General features: G+C 35.5%; 2 protein-coding genes across 7 annotated transcripts in view; one reads left to right on the top strand and one right to left on the bottom strand.

Annotated features, from left to right (window-relative positions):
• The window catches only part of FBXL5 (F-box and leucine rich repeat protein 5), a 49,252-nt gene extending 38,904 nt beyond the window's left edge, over positions 1 to 10,348 (top strand). For all 3 annotated transcript variants that reach the window (XM_054485972.2, XM_063663539.1, XM_063663540.1), the window contains 2 exons: positions 2,991 to 3,139; positions 9,554 to 10,348. In XM_054485972.2, the coding sequence (XP_054341947.1) occupies positions 2,991 to 3,139; positions 9,554 to 9,630 (226 nt within the window). In that variant the 3' untranslated portion in view covers positions 9,631 to 10,348. The remainder of the gene's footprint in view (positions 1 to 2,990; positions 3,140 to 9,553) is intronic.
• CC2D2A (coiled-coil and C2 domain containing 2A) overlaps positions 1 to 12,947 on the bottom strand; it is a 184,876-nt gene that overhangs the window by 34,799 nt on the left and 137,130 nt on the right. For 2 of the 4 annotated variants that reach the window (XM_063663533.1, XM_063663532.1), the window contains one exon: positions 10,463 to 12,356. The exons of 1 other annotated variant lie outside the window; for it this stretch is intronic. In XM_063663533.1, the coding sequence (XP_063519603.1) occupies positions 12,341 to 12,356 (16 nt within the window). In that variant the 3' untranslated portion in view covers positions 10,463 to 12,340. Of the gene's footprint in view, positions 1 to 10,069; positions 12,357 to 12,947 lie in introns of those variants that run through there. One more of the 4 variants, XM_063663537.1, reaches the window with a different exon arrangement.

Here is a 12,947-nt window from a genome sequence, read left to right as displayed (position 1 = left end):
TAACAATAGCCATCCTGGGAAAGAGGCAGCTTGCCACTGCAGGCTCTGTGAGACAGCTGAAAAACTGAGTGCCCAAAGTGTGACAGAGAAATGTCTGCCTCTGAACACAGCATCCTCACTGGGGAACCTGAAGGTCCAGATAACGGGAGAAGGATTTGAGCTTACCTGGAGCTGAGATGCATTTAGAGAGCCAGGCAAAATACAGGGGTAGAGGAAGCAGTGGGGAGATCCTTGTGGGCATTCTTGGTCCCCAGGGAAGTCATTTCTGACTTTTTCTTGCAGAGGTCCTTGGGGAGGGCTGTCACTGAAATTGGGGAAAGACCACAGGGAGAAGGAAACTTCCAGCTGAACTTTGTTGTAACAGTTTCAATTGAATGGGAAGTTTCCTGGACAGAATCTGAGGGAAGGGATGAAAGGGGAGTTCAGATACAAGCACAGAAGCCATGGCAGATGGGGAGGCATGAAATTCGAAAGCCCTGCTTGCTTTCTCAGTGGGGAGGCTTGTAGTCTGGGCAAGATCTTAGCCCTGCTCACCAGCTGCCTGGTTGAGGGGGCATGGTGCTGTTGGGGGGTGCATGGTGGGAGTGAGACCTGCCTTTTGGGCTGTGTGGGAACTGGGTGAGGCCTGTCACTGCCAGCTTTCCCCCACTTCCCGGGTGACCTGTATGACAGAGCAGAGGCAGCCATAATACCCCTGGAAACATAACTCCACCCATACCCCTGGGAAGATAACTCCACTGGCCTGGGAACATACCTTAATCCCCCACAGCAGCCGCAGCAAGCCCTGCCCAAGGAGAGTCTGAGCTCAGACGTGGATAACCCTGCCCTCACCTAATGGTCTTTACCCACCCTGGTAGCCAAAGACCAAGGACATAATCTCTTGAGAGCTCTATGGCCCCGCCCACTGCCTGAGAAACCTGAGTACTTACCCAGGTGACCCCAGGGCAAACTTGTACCCTCCCTATACTACTGCAGCTGATGCTTTCTTGAAAGCGGCACCTCCTGGCTGGAGGCCAACCAACATATTAAAGAAAACCACAAACAAGGACCCTCACAGAGTCCACTTCACTCCCCTCCTATCTCCACTGGAGCAGGTGCTGGTACCCATGGCTGAGAGACCTGAAGACAGATCACATCACAGGACTCATCACAGACATTCCCCAGTACCAGCCTGGAGTCCAGTAGCTCTGCTGGGTGGCTAGACCCAGAAAAGAAGTAACAATTATGGCAGTTTGGCTCTCAGGAAGCCCCATCCCTAGGGGAAGTGGGGAGAGCACCACATCAAGGGAGCACCCTTGTGGGACAAGAGAATCTGAATAACAGCCCTTGAGCTAGATCTTCCCTCTGACATAGTCTACCCCAATGAGAAGGAACCAGAAAAACAATTCTGGTTATATGACAAAACAAGGTTGTTTAACACCCGCAAAGGAACACACTAGCTTACCAGCAGTGGATCCAAATGAAGAAGAAATCTCTGAATTGCCGGAAAGAGGAAATCAGAAGATCAATTACTAAGCTACTCAAAGAGGCACCAGAGAAAGGTGAATACAAACTTAAAGAAATAAAAAAACCCAAAAGTTATAAGATAGGGATGGGAAAATCTTCAGAGAAATTTATAGCATAAATAAAAAACAATCTCAACTTCTGGAAATGAAGGACACACTTAGAGAAATGCAAAATACACTGGAAAGTCTTGACAATAGAATTGAACAAACAAAAGAACTTCAGAGCTTGAAGACAAGGCTTTCAAATTAACCCAACCCAACAAAGAAAAAAGAATAAAAAAAAAATAAAATGAAGAAAGCCTCCAAGAAGTTTGAGATTATGTTAAATGACCAAACCTAAGAATAATTGGTGTTCCCAAGGAAGAAGAGAATTCTAAAAGATTGGAAAACATATTATTTGAGGGAATAATCAAGGAAAACTTCTCTGGCCTTCCTAGAGATCTAAACATCCAAATACAAGGAGCCATCTTTTAATTTTATCCTATTTATGTAAATACTGCTTTTATTCTTCTAGGGTGTGCCATTAGGTTTTATTTTTTATTGAAATGTAATTAACATACCATAAAATTTACTGCTTTTTAAAAGTATACGATTAATTCAGTGATTTTTAGTATATTTACAGGGTTGTTCAACCATCCACCACAGACTAATTCAAAACATTTTCATCATCCCAAAAAGAACCCCATACTTACTAGCAGTCACTTCTCACTCCCCCTTTCCCCAGCCTCTGATAACCATGAATCGACTTTGTGTCTCTGTGGATTTACCTCTTCTGGAATGATAATATTGATGGAGTCATTCAATATGTGGCCTTTAGTATCTGGCTTTTTAAAATTAGGTTTATGTGTTCAAGGTTTATGCATGTTATACTGTGTGTCAGTACTTTGTGGCTGCAGAATATTTAATTGTATGGATGTACCACATTTTATTTATCCATTTATTAATGGACATTTGAGTTGTTTCTACTTTCTAACTGTTATGAATAATGCTACTATGAACATTCATGTGCAAGTTTTTGTGTAAACATGGTTTTAATTCTCTTGGGTATATACCTAGGACAGGAATTGCTGGGTCATATGCTAGGTATATCTATAATTTTTTTTTAGAAACTGCCCAACTGCTTATTAGGTTTTAAGCTTCAGTAATTTTCTTGATAATTTTTACTTACTAATACAGTTGGGTAGGAGAATGAACATCACAACTCCAGGGTTCAGTACTTCCTCTAAGAATTGAGTTACCATGATGTTCTTATAAAGAACAGTTTTATAGATTTCTTCATTGAATGTTGTTAGGAAAAATGTTGAACATTTTCTGAGTTAAATGTATTTCTGCCTAAGGGTGAAGTTAGTTATCAGGGTTTTACAGAAATTCTTGTATTTTCTCATTACCATATTGAAAAGTATGTTTAGTGGTTCAGTGGACCATAGGAATACAAACGTTTTTATAGATTAATATCTTCTAATTGTCAAATTATTTTTCTTACAGGGTTTTGACTCTGGGAGGAGGGCTGCCTTATTTGGAGCACCTTAATCTCTCTGGTTGTCTTACTATAACTGGTGCAGGCCTGCAGGATTTGGTTTCAGCATGTCCTTCTCTGAATGATGAATACTTTTACTACTGTGACAACATTAACGGTAATGCCTTTTAACAGTGAGATAATTTTGAAGGAATTAATTTAAAATTTTTTTTAGCAGTTCTAATAATTTTTCCATTTAGTTTTCTAGATTTCTAATTACCAGACTGTCTTACTTTCAGATTTAGTTAAATTTGATAAAATTTTAAAATTACATTTTCATTAATTAACATCTTGAAAGGTAAGTTCTTCTTGCAGATGTATATTCTAAATATCCATTGTGTCAGATTTTTGAGGCATGTAATAGTGTAATCAAAAATGATAAGTTAATAGAAATACTAAAATTCTTGTTAAAAGTTTTAGGTATTCCTCTAGAGTTTTGTAGCACTCATTAAGAATTTAGAACTATTTATGTTCTGGATACACTGATTTCTTAGGGATAATAGAGTCTTATTTCTTGTAAGACAGCTTTATCAAATGTAGAAAAATGAGGACTTTGATAATGTGGACTTCCAGAGTTTCTGGATCTGATGTCAACTCTTAGCGAAGATTGAGGGGAGAGGATAGTATGTAGTATTGAGAAGAGGCTGAGATGCTTTAGACATGACTAGAATTCCTGTAGTATTTTGGAAATTGATTCCTGAACCTACTTTCAAAAATCACAAGAAATATTTCTTGATTTTGTTCTTTTAAACATATTCTACCCTACAGTGGGCTTATTGAACATGCTTTTTCAAAGTATGTTCAGTGCCTTTTTGCACATTTGATAGTCACTGGTAGAGACTGAATTTCCCAGAAGCATAAAAAGCTGCTCTTCTGTTATTAGTAAGCAAATCAACCTCCTGTATTTGTAACTGGAGAAGATTTTAGATGGCTCAGACTACTATGTACGTGTCTTTTTATAGTGTGCCCTATTGTCTTTGAGTGCCCAATTCACCTTAAGATGACAGGAAAATCAACAAAATTTTTCTCAGGCAGAACAATTGACAGGAGTCAGGAAGACCAGAGGGAGTAATGACATACCAGAAAGTGCAGAAAACTGCTATTTCTCGAGATTAGATTTTCCTGAAAATATATAAGAGGAAACTGGAGATTGTAGCTCTCTTATTTCAGGAATCACATTGTTATGCAGGAGATGACCTCCCTGCATAACACTAAGTTGGACATTTCTTTGTTTTCTGTTGCCTTCTGTGTATAATCAAGGAATGGCCAAAGTGAATGTCATCGTAGTTAGTGAAAGTGAATGTCATCGTAGTTGCAACATGCTAAGCCTATGAAAACAAAGTGTGATTGATGCAGTGAAGCTGTTACTTTTGTGGATGCTGTGGATTTGAGAAGGGAGTTTTGTTTTGTTAACATAAAGTTATTTCATTGTAGGTTTAGTGCTATACTTCCTAAGGCTTATAGGACATATTATCAAGAGTCATTAATAAGCAATTGTTTTTTATCAGAAAAAAATTTATTTGTATGTTGCACTTGAATTTTTCATATTGATTTCAGCATAGGTTATGCTTTGGAATAAATCTCACTATCGAATTCATTATATTTATTTTTGGATTTATAGATGTTATTGGGTAGAGGGAGGGGACTGGGTTTCAGTTTGTTTTTATGCTTACTTGTTTTATGTTTGTATGTTTTTAAACTTTGAAATAATTTAGATGATGGGATAAAATGAAATACTTAAAATCTTTTGCACTTTGTCCTTATGCATTTCCTCTAAACTTGTTTTGAATATATAGTTTCAGAGGAGCTATTATATTCCTTTTGTTGAATGTAAAAGTTTTTTTGGATAAATGATTGATTTTTTAAAATAAATGAATTGTAATGAAGATACCTGACTTTGAAAGATTTGAAAGGAGATTTCAGTGCTTGTATAATCCAATATTAACTCTCCTTTTATAGCTTATTGAAACATGATTTGGGGGAATGGAAAGCCTTTAAAATTTACAGGGTGACTTGTTATATAACTTGTGTCTGAGTTCCACATAGGCTGTTCTTAAAGCAATGCTCTCTTATAGTCTTTTCCTTAAAAGGATATGTGGACAACCTAGAAAGTGTTAGAAAGAAGTTGTGTTGTATCCAGTTTTGCAAGATGACACTTGTTCCAGTATCTTTCAAAACAGCTCAGCTTGTACAGTAGATATCTAGTGAATGCTCAGGGGCATCCTTGTTACTATTTTTATTATTTCCGAAAGTAGTGTGTTTTAATACATGGTATTAGAGCAAGGGAGAAGTGTATTTAGGTGACAAATTATATTTCAAATATTTGAAAGTGACATTTAGCTAAAAATATATTTTTTAAAAGAAAACATATATAGTTAACTATCAGGTTACTAAATATAAAAGAAGTAAATACTGATAAACATTAGTCATTAAGGAATACATGATAAGTAAAGCAGAATGATCTATTTTCCAAGCATTAAGCAGAGATTTTGGAGACGATAAGTTAGTTATCATATATTCAAACAGTAACTACCTTGAGCAAGACACTGTACATAAAGTGTCTTGATATAAAATGCAAGTCTAGATTCTTCTGAATGATTCTTTATGACTTTTAAATTTATTTGATAAGATTTGAAAAGTCTTCTTAGCCATAACATTAAAAAAATTCTTTAACATTTAAGAAGTGTTAAATGGAATAGCATAGTTGTAGAGCTGTGAAGAACATTTGAGCAATGATAGCAAATAAACTTTTTTACTGATTTGCATTTCAATGTATGTATAATTTATAAATTAAGATAGATTAGTTCATAGTTTTGGAGGTGACACAGTCTCAGATGATGTGCTCTTTTATGTTTCTAATTTAAGTTAAAGAGGAATTAAAGGTAAGTGAAGGTAAGTGCAGATATACAGCATAAGTAATATACTTAGAACTCAGTAAAAACAAGTTATTCAATAATAAAAGTCTGGAGAAATAATGGCTAACCTTATACTTCCTGTCATCTGATACTTAAAAATGCTTTCTTATAAGATTATTCTTTACCATGCATTTAAATATTTTAATGATTATTCAATTATATTTTTCTATTTTCTTTATTATTCTTTAATGTAATTTAGGCTTTATATATCTTAACCATTTGGGTTCTCTATCCTACATTGAGATGGAAGTTTGCTGGCAATAAGTCAAATATTTAAAGGAAACTACCTTGTGAATTGTCTTTGTTTATTAAAGCATAGCTGTCTACCTGGCAATCCATCATGTCTTAGTCATATTTCTTTCTAATGTTCCCTCACCTTTTCTGTTGTCCATTTATTCTGTTGTCCATTTATTCACTTCTCTGAACAGTCCTTCTGTGTTACTTAAGGATTTCATTGTTAATGTTGCTTATACTTTCCATGCTTTGGAAGGTGCTAGTCTCCTGTTTTCTACAATGTGATACTGAGTTTAAAACAGTGCTTGTCTTCATTTTTGTTTTGGCTCAGGCCTTCAGCAGATCCTTTAATGGATGCTGTCACTTTCATGATTATTGGGATCAAATACCAGTAACTACTCTATTATTTACCTTATCATAGGATGGTAGTTTTGAGTCATTTAATACTATAGTTACTGATTAAGTTCATATAGGCTTCTTTAAACAGATTCTGCTTTCAAATTTGAAAACAATATATTCTCTCTCTTTACTCTGTACACTTAGAATCTCAATGAAACTCAATTCTAGTGAACTTAGAATGTATTCACAGTTCTAAGTTCTAGTGAACTTAGAATGTATTCAGAGTTCTCAGTGAGTAGGCACATTTTATATGAATATAGGCAAGAACTTTGTTTTGTGATAAATAAGGAGATGCTGACAGTAGGTTTGTGCTTTTTACCTAATACAGGGTAAAAACTTTTATTTCTACATTTTTCTTCCCCCATTATCTCTGCCACCATCCCTTAGACTTCAAGAGCATAATGACCCAGGTAGCTAGGGTGGAAACAGCATGTGGACCCTACATCTTTTGGGGAGGATGGTGAAAAACTGTGTCATGTCAGGTTAGATCTGAATCTCTAGGAGAATAGCTTTTTTGATCTGTTTGCTCTTTTGAGTCTCCCTTTTACTTTATCCTTTGAAAACCAGTTGCATACTTCACTTCCATTGCTTCCAGACGCATATGATTTTTCTTAGGCTACTGTTGAAATTTAGCATACTATTTCTCCTTTACCTTTCTGTCCTTTTAAAAAAATAGGACTATAGTAAGTCCTCAGTGTTGATGGTATGTTTTTGGAAACTGAGTTTAAAGAAAACAACATACAGGAAGTCCTCAAATAGTGTAATTTCATTATAATGATGCAAACAAAGCAACTACCTTTGTTATACGTTATTTTGCTTAGAGTCGCAGTTTCTAAGAACCTGTCGATGTTAAGTGAGGACTTAATGGTATAGACATTTTGAAGTATTTGAGGGAGTTGCAGTTTGGAAAAATTGTATGAGAGTCTTCATGTCTCTTATTTCTTTAAAAAAATTTAGAATGGAATTTTAATCGGATAAAATGATAATCAGATCCATTTTGGCAAAACCCAGTGAATCTGGCACTTCATGATGGACCTAAGGGTCAGAGCAGGAGAATGGCAGTGAGGCAGGGCTTGTGTCTTGAGGAGAGGCACTAGGTGATTGGTAGACAAAACAGTGGGCAGTGTAAGGGGTGAGGAAAGACAAGCTAAGAAGGGGAATAATGGGGATTGGGTGGTGCACAGTAGGTAAAGCTGGCATTATATTCAAAGGAAAAACTTGGTTAAAGATTGGCAGTGGGAGAAGAATTTCAGATCACAGGGTTCCTTCTCAGGGCATTTTTAATAAGTATTCAATATATACTAAGACATTTTATCTTGAGTTTGTGACTAAGATGATTAACGTTGTATCTTATTTTAAGGGAAAATGATTTTAACAAAATGCTGCTTTGTGAATTTTAAATATTTAACATATTTAACTTTTCATTTAAAGACCAGAAAAGATTATTTTGATTAAATAAAAATTGGCTTAAGTAATTCAACTTTATATTTAAAATAATTTTAAACTTCCTGTTATGGAAAAATTTAACATCGAATAATATAATGAATCCTCATGTACCATCAGCTTCAGCAGTTATAAACCTGTGGGCAGTCTCCTTTCATCTGTACCATTGCTCATTCCCATATCTACTCCCCCATTAAGCTAATCACAGGTGTCATATCAACTTAAAAATTTAATATGACTGAAAGCATAAGCTGTTGTAGTTCCACATATTTGCGTAATGTTTATTAGTTTCTTTCCTAAGACTGTATGTCTTAAGAAATTTGCCCTTTGTATTTTGTATGTGCCATTTGGGGAATATAAGGAAAAGTTAAATTTCTGGAAATTAATGTGTTCTATGTGTTTAGTTGGAAGTAATTATTATGGTAGTATTAGCCTAGTTGTGTTTTTTTTTTTGCAGTTGAGTGCTGTTTTAGAAAACAAAAAGTAAATTTAAAATGTGTTTTTGAGTTAAGCTAGATATCACCCCAGAGTACTGTGATTTTTCAGTTACAATCCATTTGATATATTCTGCAGTAAAATTATATTTCATATAGTTTTCATTTTGTATTGTTCTTTATATCACAATTGCAAGTATTTGATATGTAAAGAACAAATTAACTACTCCTTATTTGTTCATGGTACAGACATAATGAAAGACTTCAATATAGTTGAAACAGTCTTTTCCACATTTGCCTGCTTTTATGAAACTATCATTCATTCAGAGTACTTGACATTTAAATATGTGCTATGAAACTTCTTCTTTAATATTTTCTAATTCTCAGCTATGTTCCCTAATGGATCTTGTGTCTAGTGCCTGGGTAGCATAGTGTGACTGGGATAAAATGTCAGTTATTCCACAAATGTTTTATTATTCTTTGTAAGTGAATGATAATTTTTACTATGTCTTAGATAAAGTTCAATTGATCACTCATTATATATTTAATTTTGGAAAATAATTTCATCTAACCCTACCATATACAGATATTTTTGGCTACAAATACTAAATAAAAATATGGCAAATATATTAAATCTATGTCTATATAGTTTATTTTGCTTTAAAATTTGAATATAATATTTATTGTAATTGCTCAATACTGACTTCTTTAGCTGATCGATTACAGTTAGGGCTGTTTTTTGCCTTTATTACATTTCTAGGGAGGATGTTCAGATTATGAGAATCTTTTTATAAGTTAGCTTTGCAATCTTGCTTCTGTGGATTGTCTGATTTCCATTTTGGATTTTTATATTTTAAGTTGTTGCTAAAAATTATTTTTTTCCCTTCTTCCACTTACCTTTTGGACCATGAGGGATATATTAATTAAAGTCAAGCTGCTATTGAGTTTTGTGTCTGAATAATTTCTTATACACTCATCATGAGATTTACTTCTATCATATAAATACTGCTAGTAAAACCAATGAATGTTTAACTCCTTCATAAGCAAAATTATTTTTATGTGATCTCTAAGAAATTCCTCCTTTCACATTTTTCTGTTTTCATACAGGTCCTCATGCTGATACCGCCAGTGGATGCCAGAATTTGCAGTGTGGTTTTCGAGCCTGCTGCCGCTCTGGCGAATGACCCTTGACTTCTGACCTTTGTCTACTTCATTTAGCTGAGCAGGCTTTCTTTCATGCACTTTACTCATAGCACATTTCTTGTGTTAACCATCCCTTTTTGAGCGTGACTTGTTTTGACCCCATTTCTTACAACTTCAGAAATCTTAATTTACCAGTGAATTGTAATGTTGTTTCTCTTGCAGATTATACTTTTGTTTTAGAAAGGGATTAGGTCTTTTCAAAAGGGTGAGAACAGTCTTACGGTTTTCTTTTAAATGAAATGCTTTAAAGAATGTTGGTAATGCCATGTCATTTAAAGTATTTCATAGATAATTTTGAGTTTTAAAGTCCATGGAGGTGATTGGTTCTCTTTACACATTAACGCTGTACCAAGCTTTGCCGATCTTTTCCGACATACATGTCTGAATACTTATTTTCAAAGACAGCACATTTTTGGAAACTAATCTCTTTTCCGTAATATTTTCTTTATTTCAACAATTCTCAGAAGGCCAATTCAAACAAACCCACATTTAAGGTTCTTTAGGATTATAGAATAAATTGGCTTCTGAGTGTTAGCTCAGTGAGCTAGGAAAGCACCAATCCATATTTGTTTCCTTTAAGGATACCTTGTTCTCACCACTGTCCCTATGTCGTCAAATTTGGGAGAGATTTTTTTAAAATACCACAATCATTTGAAGAAATGTATAAATAAAATCTACTTTGAGGACTTTACCAAGTAATACTGTTGTGTTGTGATTTTTATTATAAATCTCAATCCAGGTTTACTTTAGTACAGAGTGGGACTAAATACTTTGTCTTTGGAGTTCCCATGAACTTATTACCCTGACAAATAGTTTTAGACAGATACTGAATTTTATTGAGCTGAATTTTCTTTTTGAAATGAGTTACTCAGTAGTCAAAATTTGAATCTGTAAGTATATCTACTTTGCTTTGTTAAAACATCATAAGAGTGGAGGCCTGCCACCCAGAAAGGCACATACTAGTGCCTTTTAGTACAATTTTATGTCATGTAGAAGAAAATGGCAATGTTCCTCCTATCGATAGAGATACAGGCATATGTCATTTTATTGCGTTTTGCTTTATTGCACTTTGCAGATAATGCATTTTTTTACAAATGGAAGGTTTATGGCAACTTTGTGTTGAGCCAGTCTATTGGTGCCATGTTTCCAATAAAACTTCTCCCTTCATGTCTCGTATATTTTGATAATTCTTAGAGTATTTCATAGTTTTTCACTATTATTAAATCTGTTGTGGTGATCTGTGGCCAGTGATTGTTGTTACTATTGTAATTGCTTTGGAATGCCATGAACTGTGCCCTAATAAGACAGAAAACTTAATTGATAAATATTATATATGTTCTGATTGCTCCACTGACCAGCGGTTCCTGTCTCTCTCCTCCTCAGACCTCCCTCTTCCTAGAGACACAACAATATTGAAATTAGGCCCCAGCTTATAACCTTGCAGTGGACTTTAAGTGTTGAAGTGAAAGGAAGAGTCATGTCTCTCACTTTAAATGAAAAGCTAGAAATGATTAGGCTTAGTGAGCAAGGCATGTTGAAAACTTAGGCCCAAATCTACGCTTCTTGTGCCATACAGCAAAGTTGTGAATGCAACAGGAAAGTTCTTGAAGGAAATTAAAAGTGCTACTCCAGTGAACACCTAATGATAAGAAAGTGAAACAGCTTTATTACTGATATGGAGAAAGTTTTAGTGGTCTGAATAGATGAAACTAGCCATAAAATTCCCTTAAGCCAAAGCCTAATTCAGAGTAAGACCCTAACTCTCTTTAATTCCATGAAGGCTGAGAGAAGTGAGGAAGCTTCAGAAAAGGTTGAAGCTAGCAGAGGTTGATTCATGAGGTTTAAGGAAAGAAACCTTCTCTATAACAAAAATACAAGGTGAAGTAGCAAGTGCTAATATAGAAGCTGCAGCAGGTTATTCAGAAGATCTAGCTAAGGTCATTGATTTGAAAGTGGCTACATTAAATAACAGATTTTCAGTGTCTAGACAAAACAGCCTTCTATTGGAAGAAGATGCCATCTTTATCTAAATCTTTAATAGCTAGAGAGGAGGAATCAATGCCTGGCTTGAAAGGGCAGGTGGACTCTTATGTTAGAGATTGATGCAGCTAGTGACTATGTTGAAGAGAATGCTCATTTGCCATTCTGAAAAACCTAAGGCCCTTAAGAATTATTGCTAAGTCTACTCTGTGCTCTGTAAATGGAACAACAAAGCTAGTATGACAGTACATCTGTGTACAGCACGGTTTGCTGAATATTTTAGGCCCACTGTTGAGACCTGCTCAAAAAATTTCTTTCAAAACGTTATGGCTTATAGACAAGGCTCCTGGTCACCCAAGAGCTCTGGTGGAGATGTACAAGGAGATTATTGTTTTCATACCTGTTAACACAACATCCGTTCTGCAGCTCCACGCAGAATTACTCCATGGATCAAGGAATAATTTTGACTTTCAAGTCTTATTAAGAAATACATTTTGTATGGCTATAGTTGCCATAGATAGTGATTCCTCTGATGGATCAGGGCAAAGTAAATTGAAAATATTCTGGAAAGGATTCAATAGAAGGATTCACCATTCTAGGTGCCATTAAGAATATTTGTGATTCATTGGAGGAGGTCAGAATGTCAACATTAACAAGTTTGGATGAAGTTGATTCCAACTCTCAATGGATGTCTTTATAGGGTTCCGGACTTTAGTGGAGGAAGTCACTGCAGATGGGGTGAAAATAGAACCAGAATTAGAAATACAGCCTGAAGATGGGACTGAATTGCTGCAACCTCATGATAAAACTTGAATGGATATAGAGTTGTTTCTTATGGATGAGCAAAGAATATTTGTTTCTTGGTTGGGCGCGGTGGCTCACTCTTGTAATCCCAGCACTCTGGGAGGCTGAGGCAGGAAGATTGCTTGTGTCCAGGAGCTCAAGACCAGCCTAGACAACATAGTGAGACCCTGTCTCTACAAAAAATAAAAAGATTAGCTGGGTGTGGTGGCGTGTACCTGTAGTCCCAACTACTTGAGAGACTGAGGTGTGAGGATTGCTTGAGCCTAGGAGGTTGAGGCTGCAGTGAATCATAATCACACCACTGCACTCTGCCTGGATGACAGAGCAAGACCCTGTCTCAAAAAAGTTTTTTGAGATGGACTCTACTCCTTGTGAAGATGCTGTGAACATTTTTCAAATGACAACAAAGGATTTAGAATATTATATAAACAATTGATAAAGCAGTGGCAGAGTTTGAGAAGATTGACTCCAGTTTTGAAAGAGATTCTGTGGGTAAGATGCTATCAGCATTTCA

The sequence above is a fragment of the Pongo pygmaeus genome, chromosome 3 (genome assembly GCF_028885625.2).
Source record: "Pongo pygmaeus isolate AG05252 chromosome 3, NHGRI_mPonPyg2-v2.0_pri, whole genome shotgun sequence".
Classification (NCBI taxonomy): domain Eukaryota; kingdom Metazoa; phylum Chordata; class Mammalia; order Primates; family Hominidae; genus Pongo; species Pongo pygmaeus.
The sequence above is the reverse complement of the archived record's forward strand: the minus strand, read 5'-3'. Positions and strand labels throughout refer to the sequence as shown.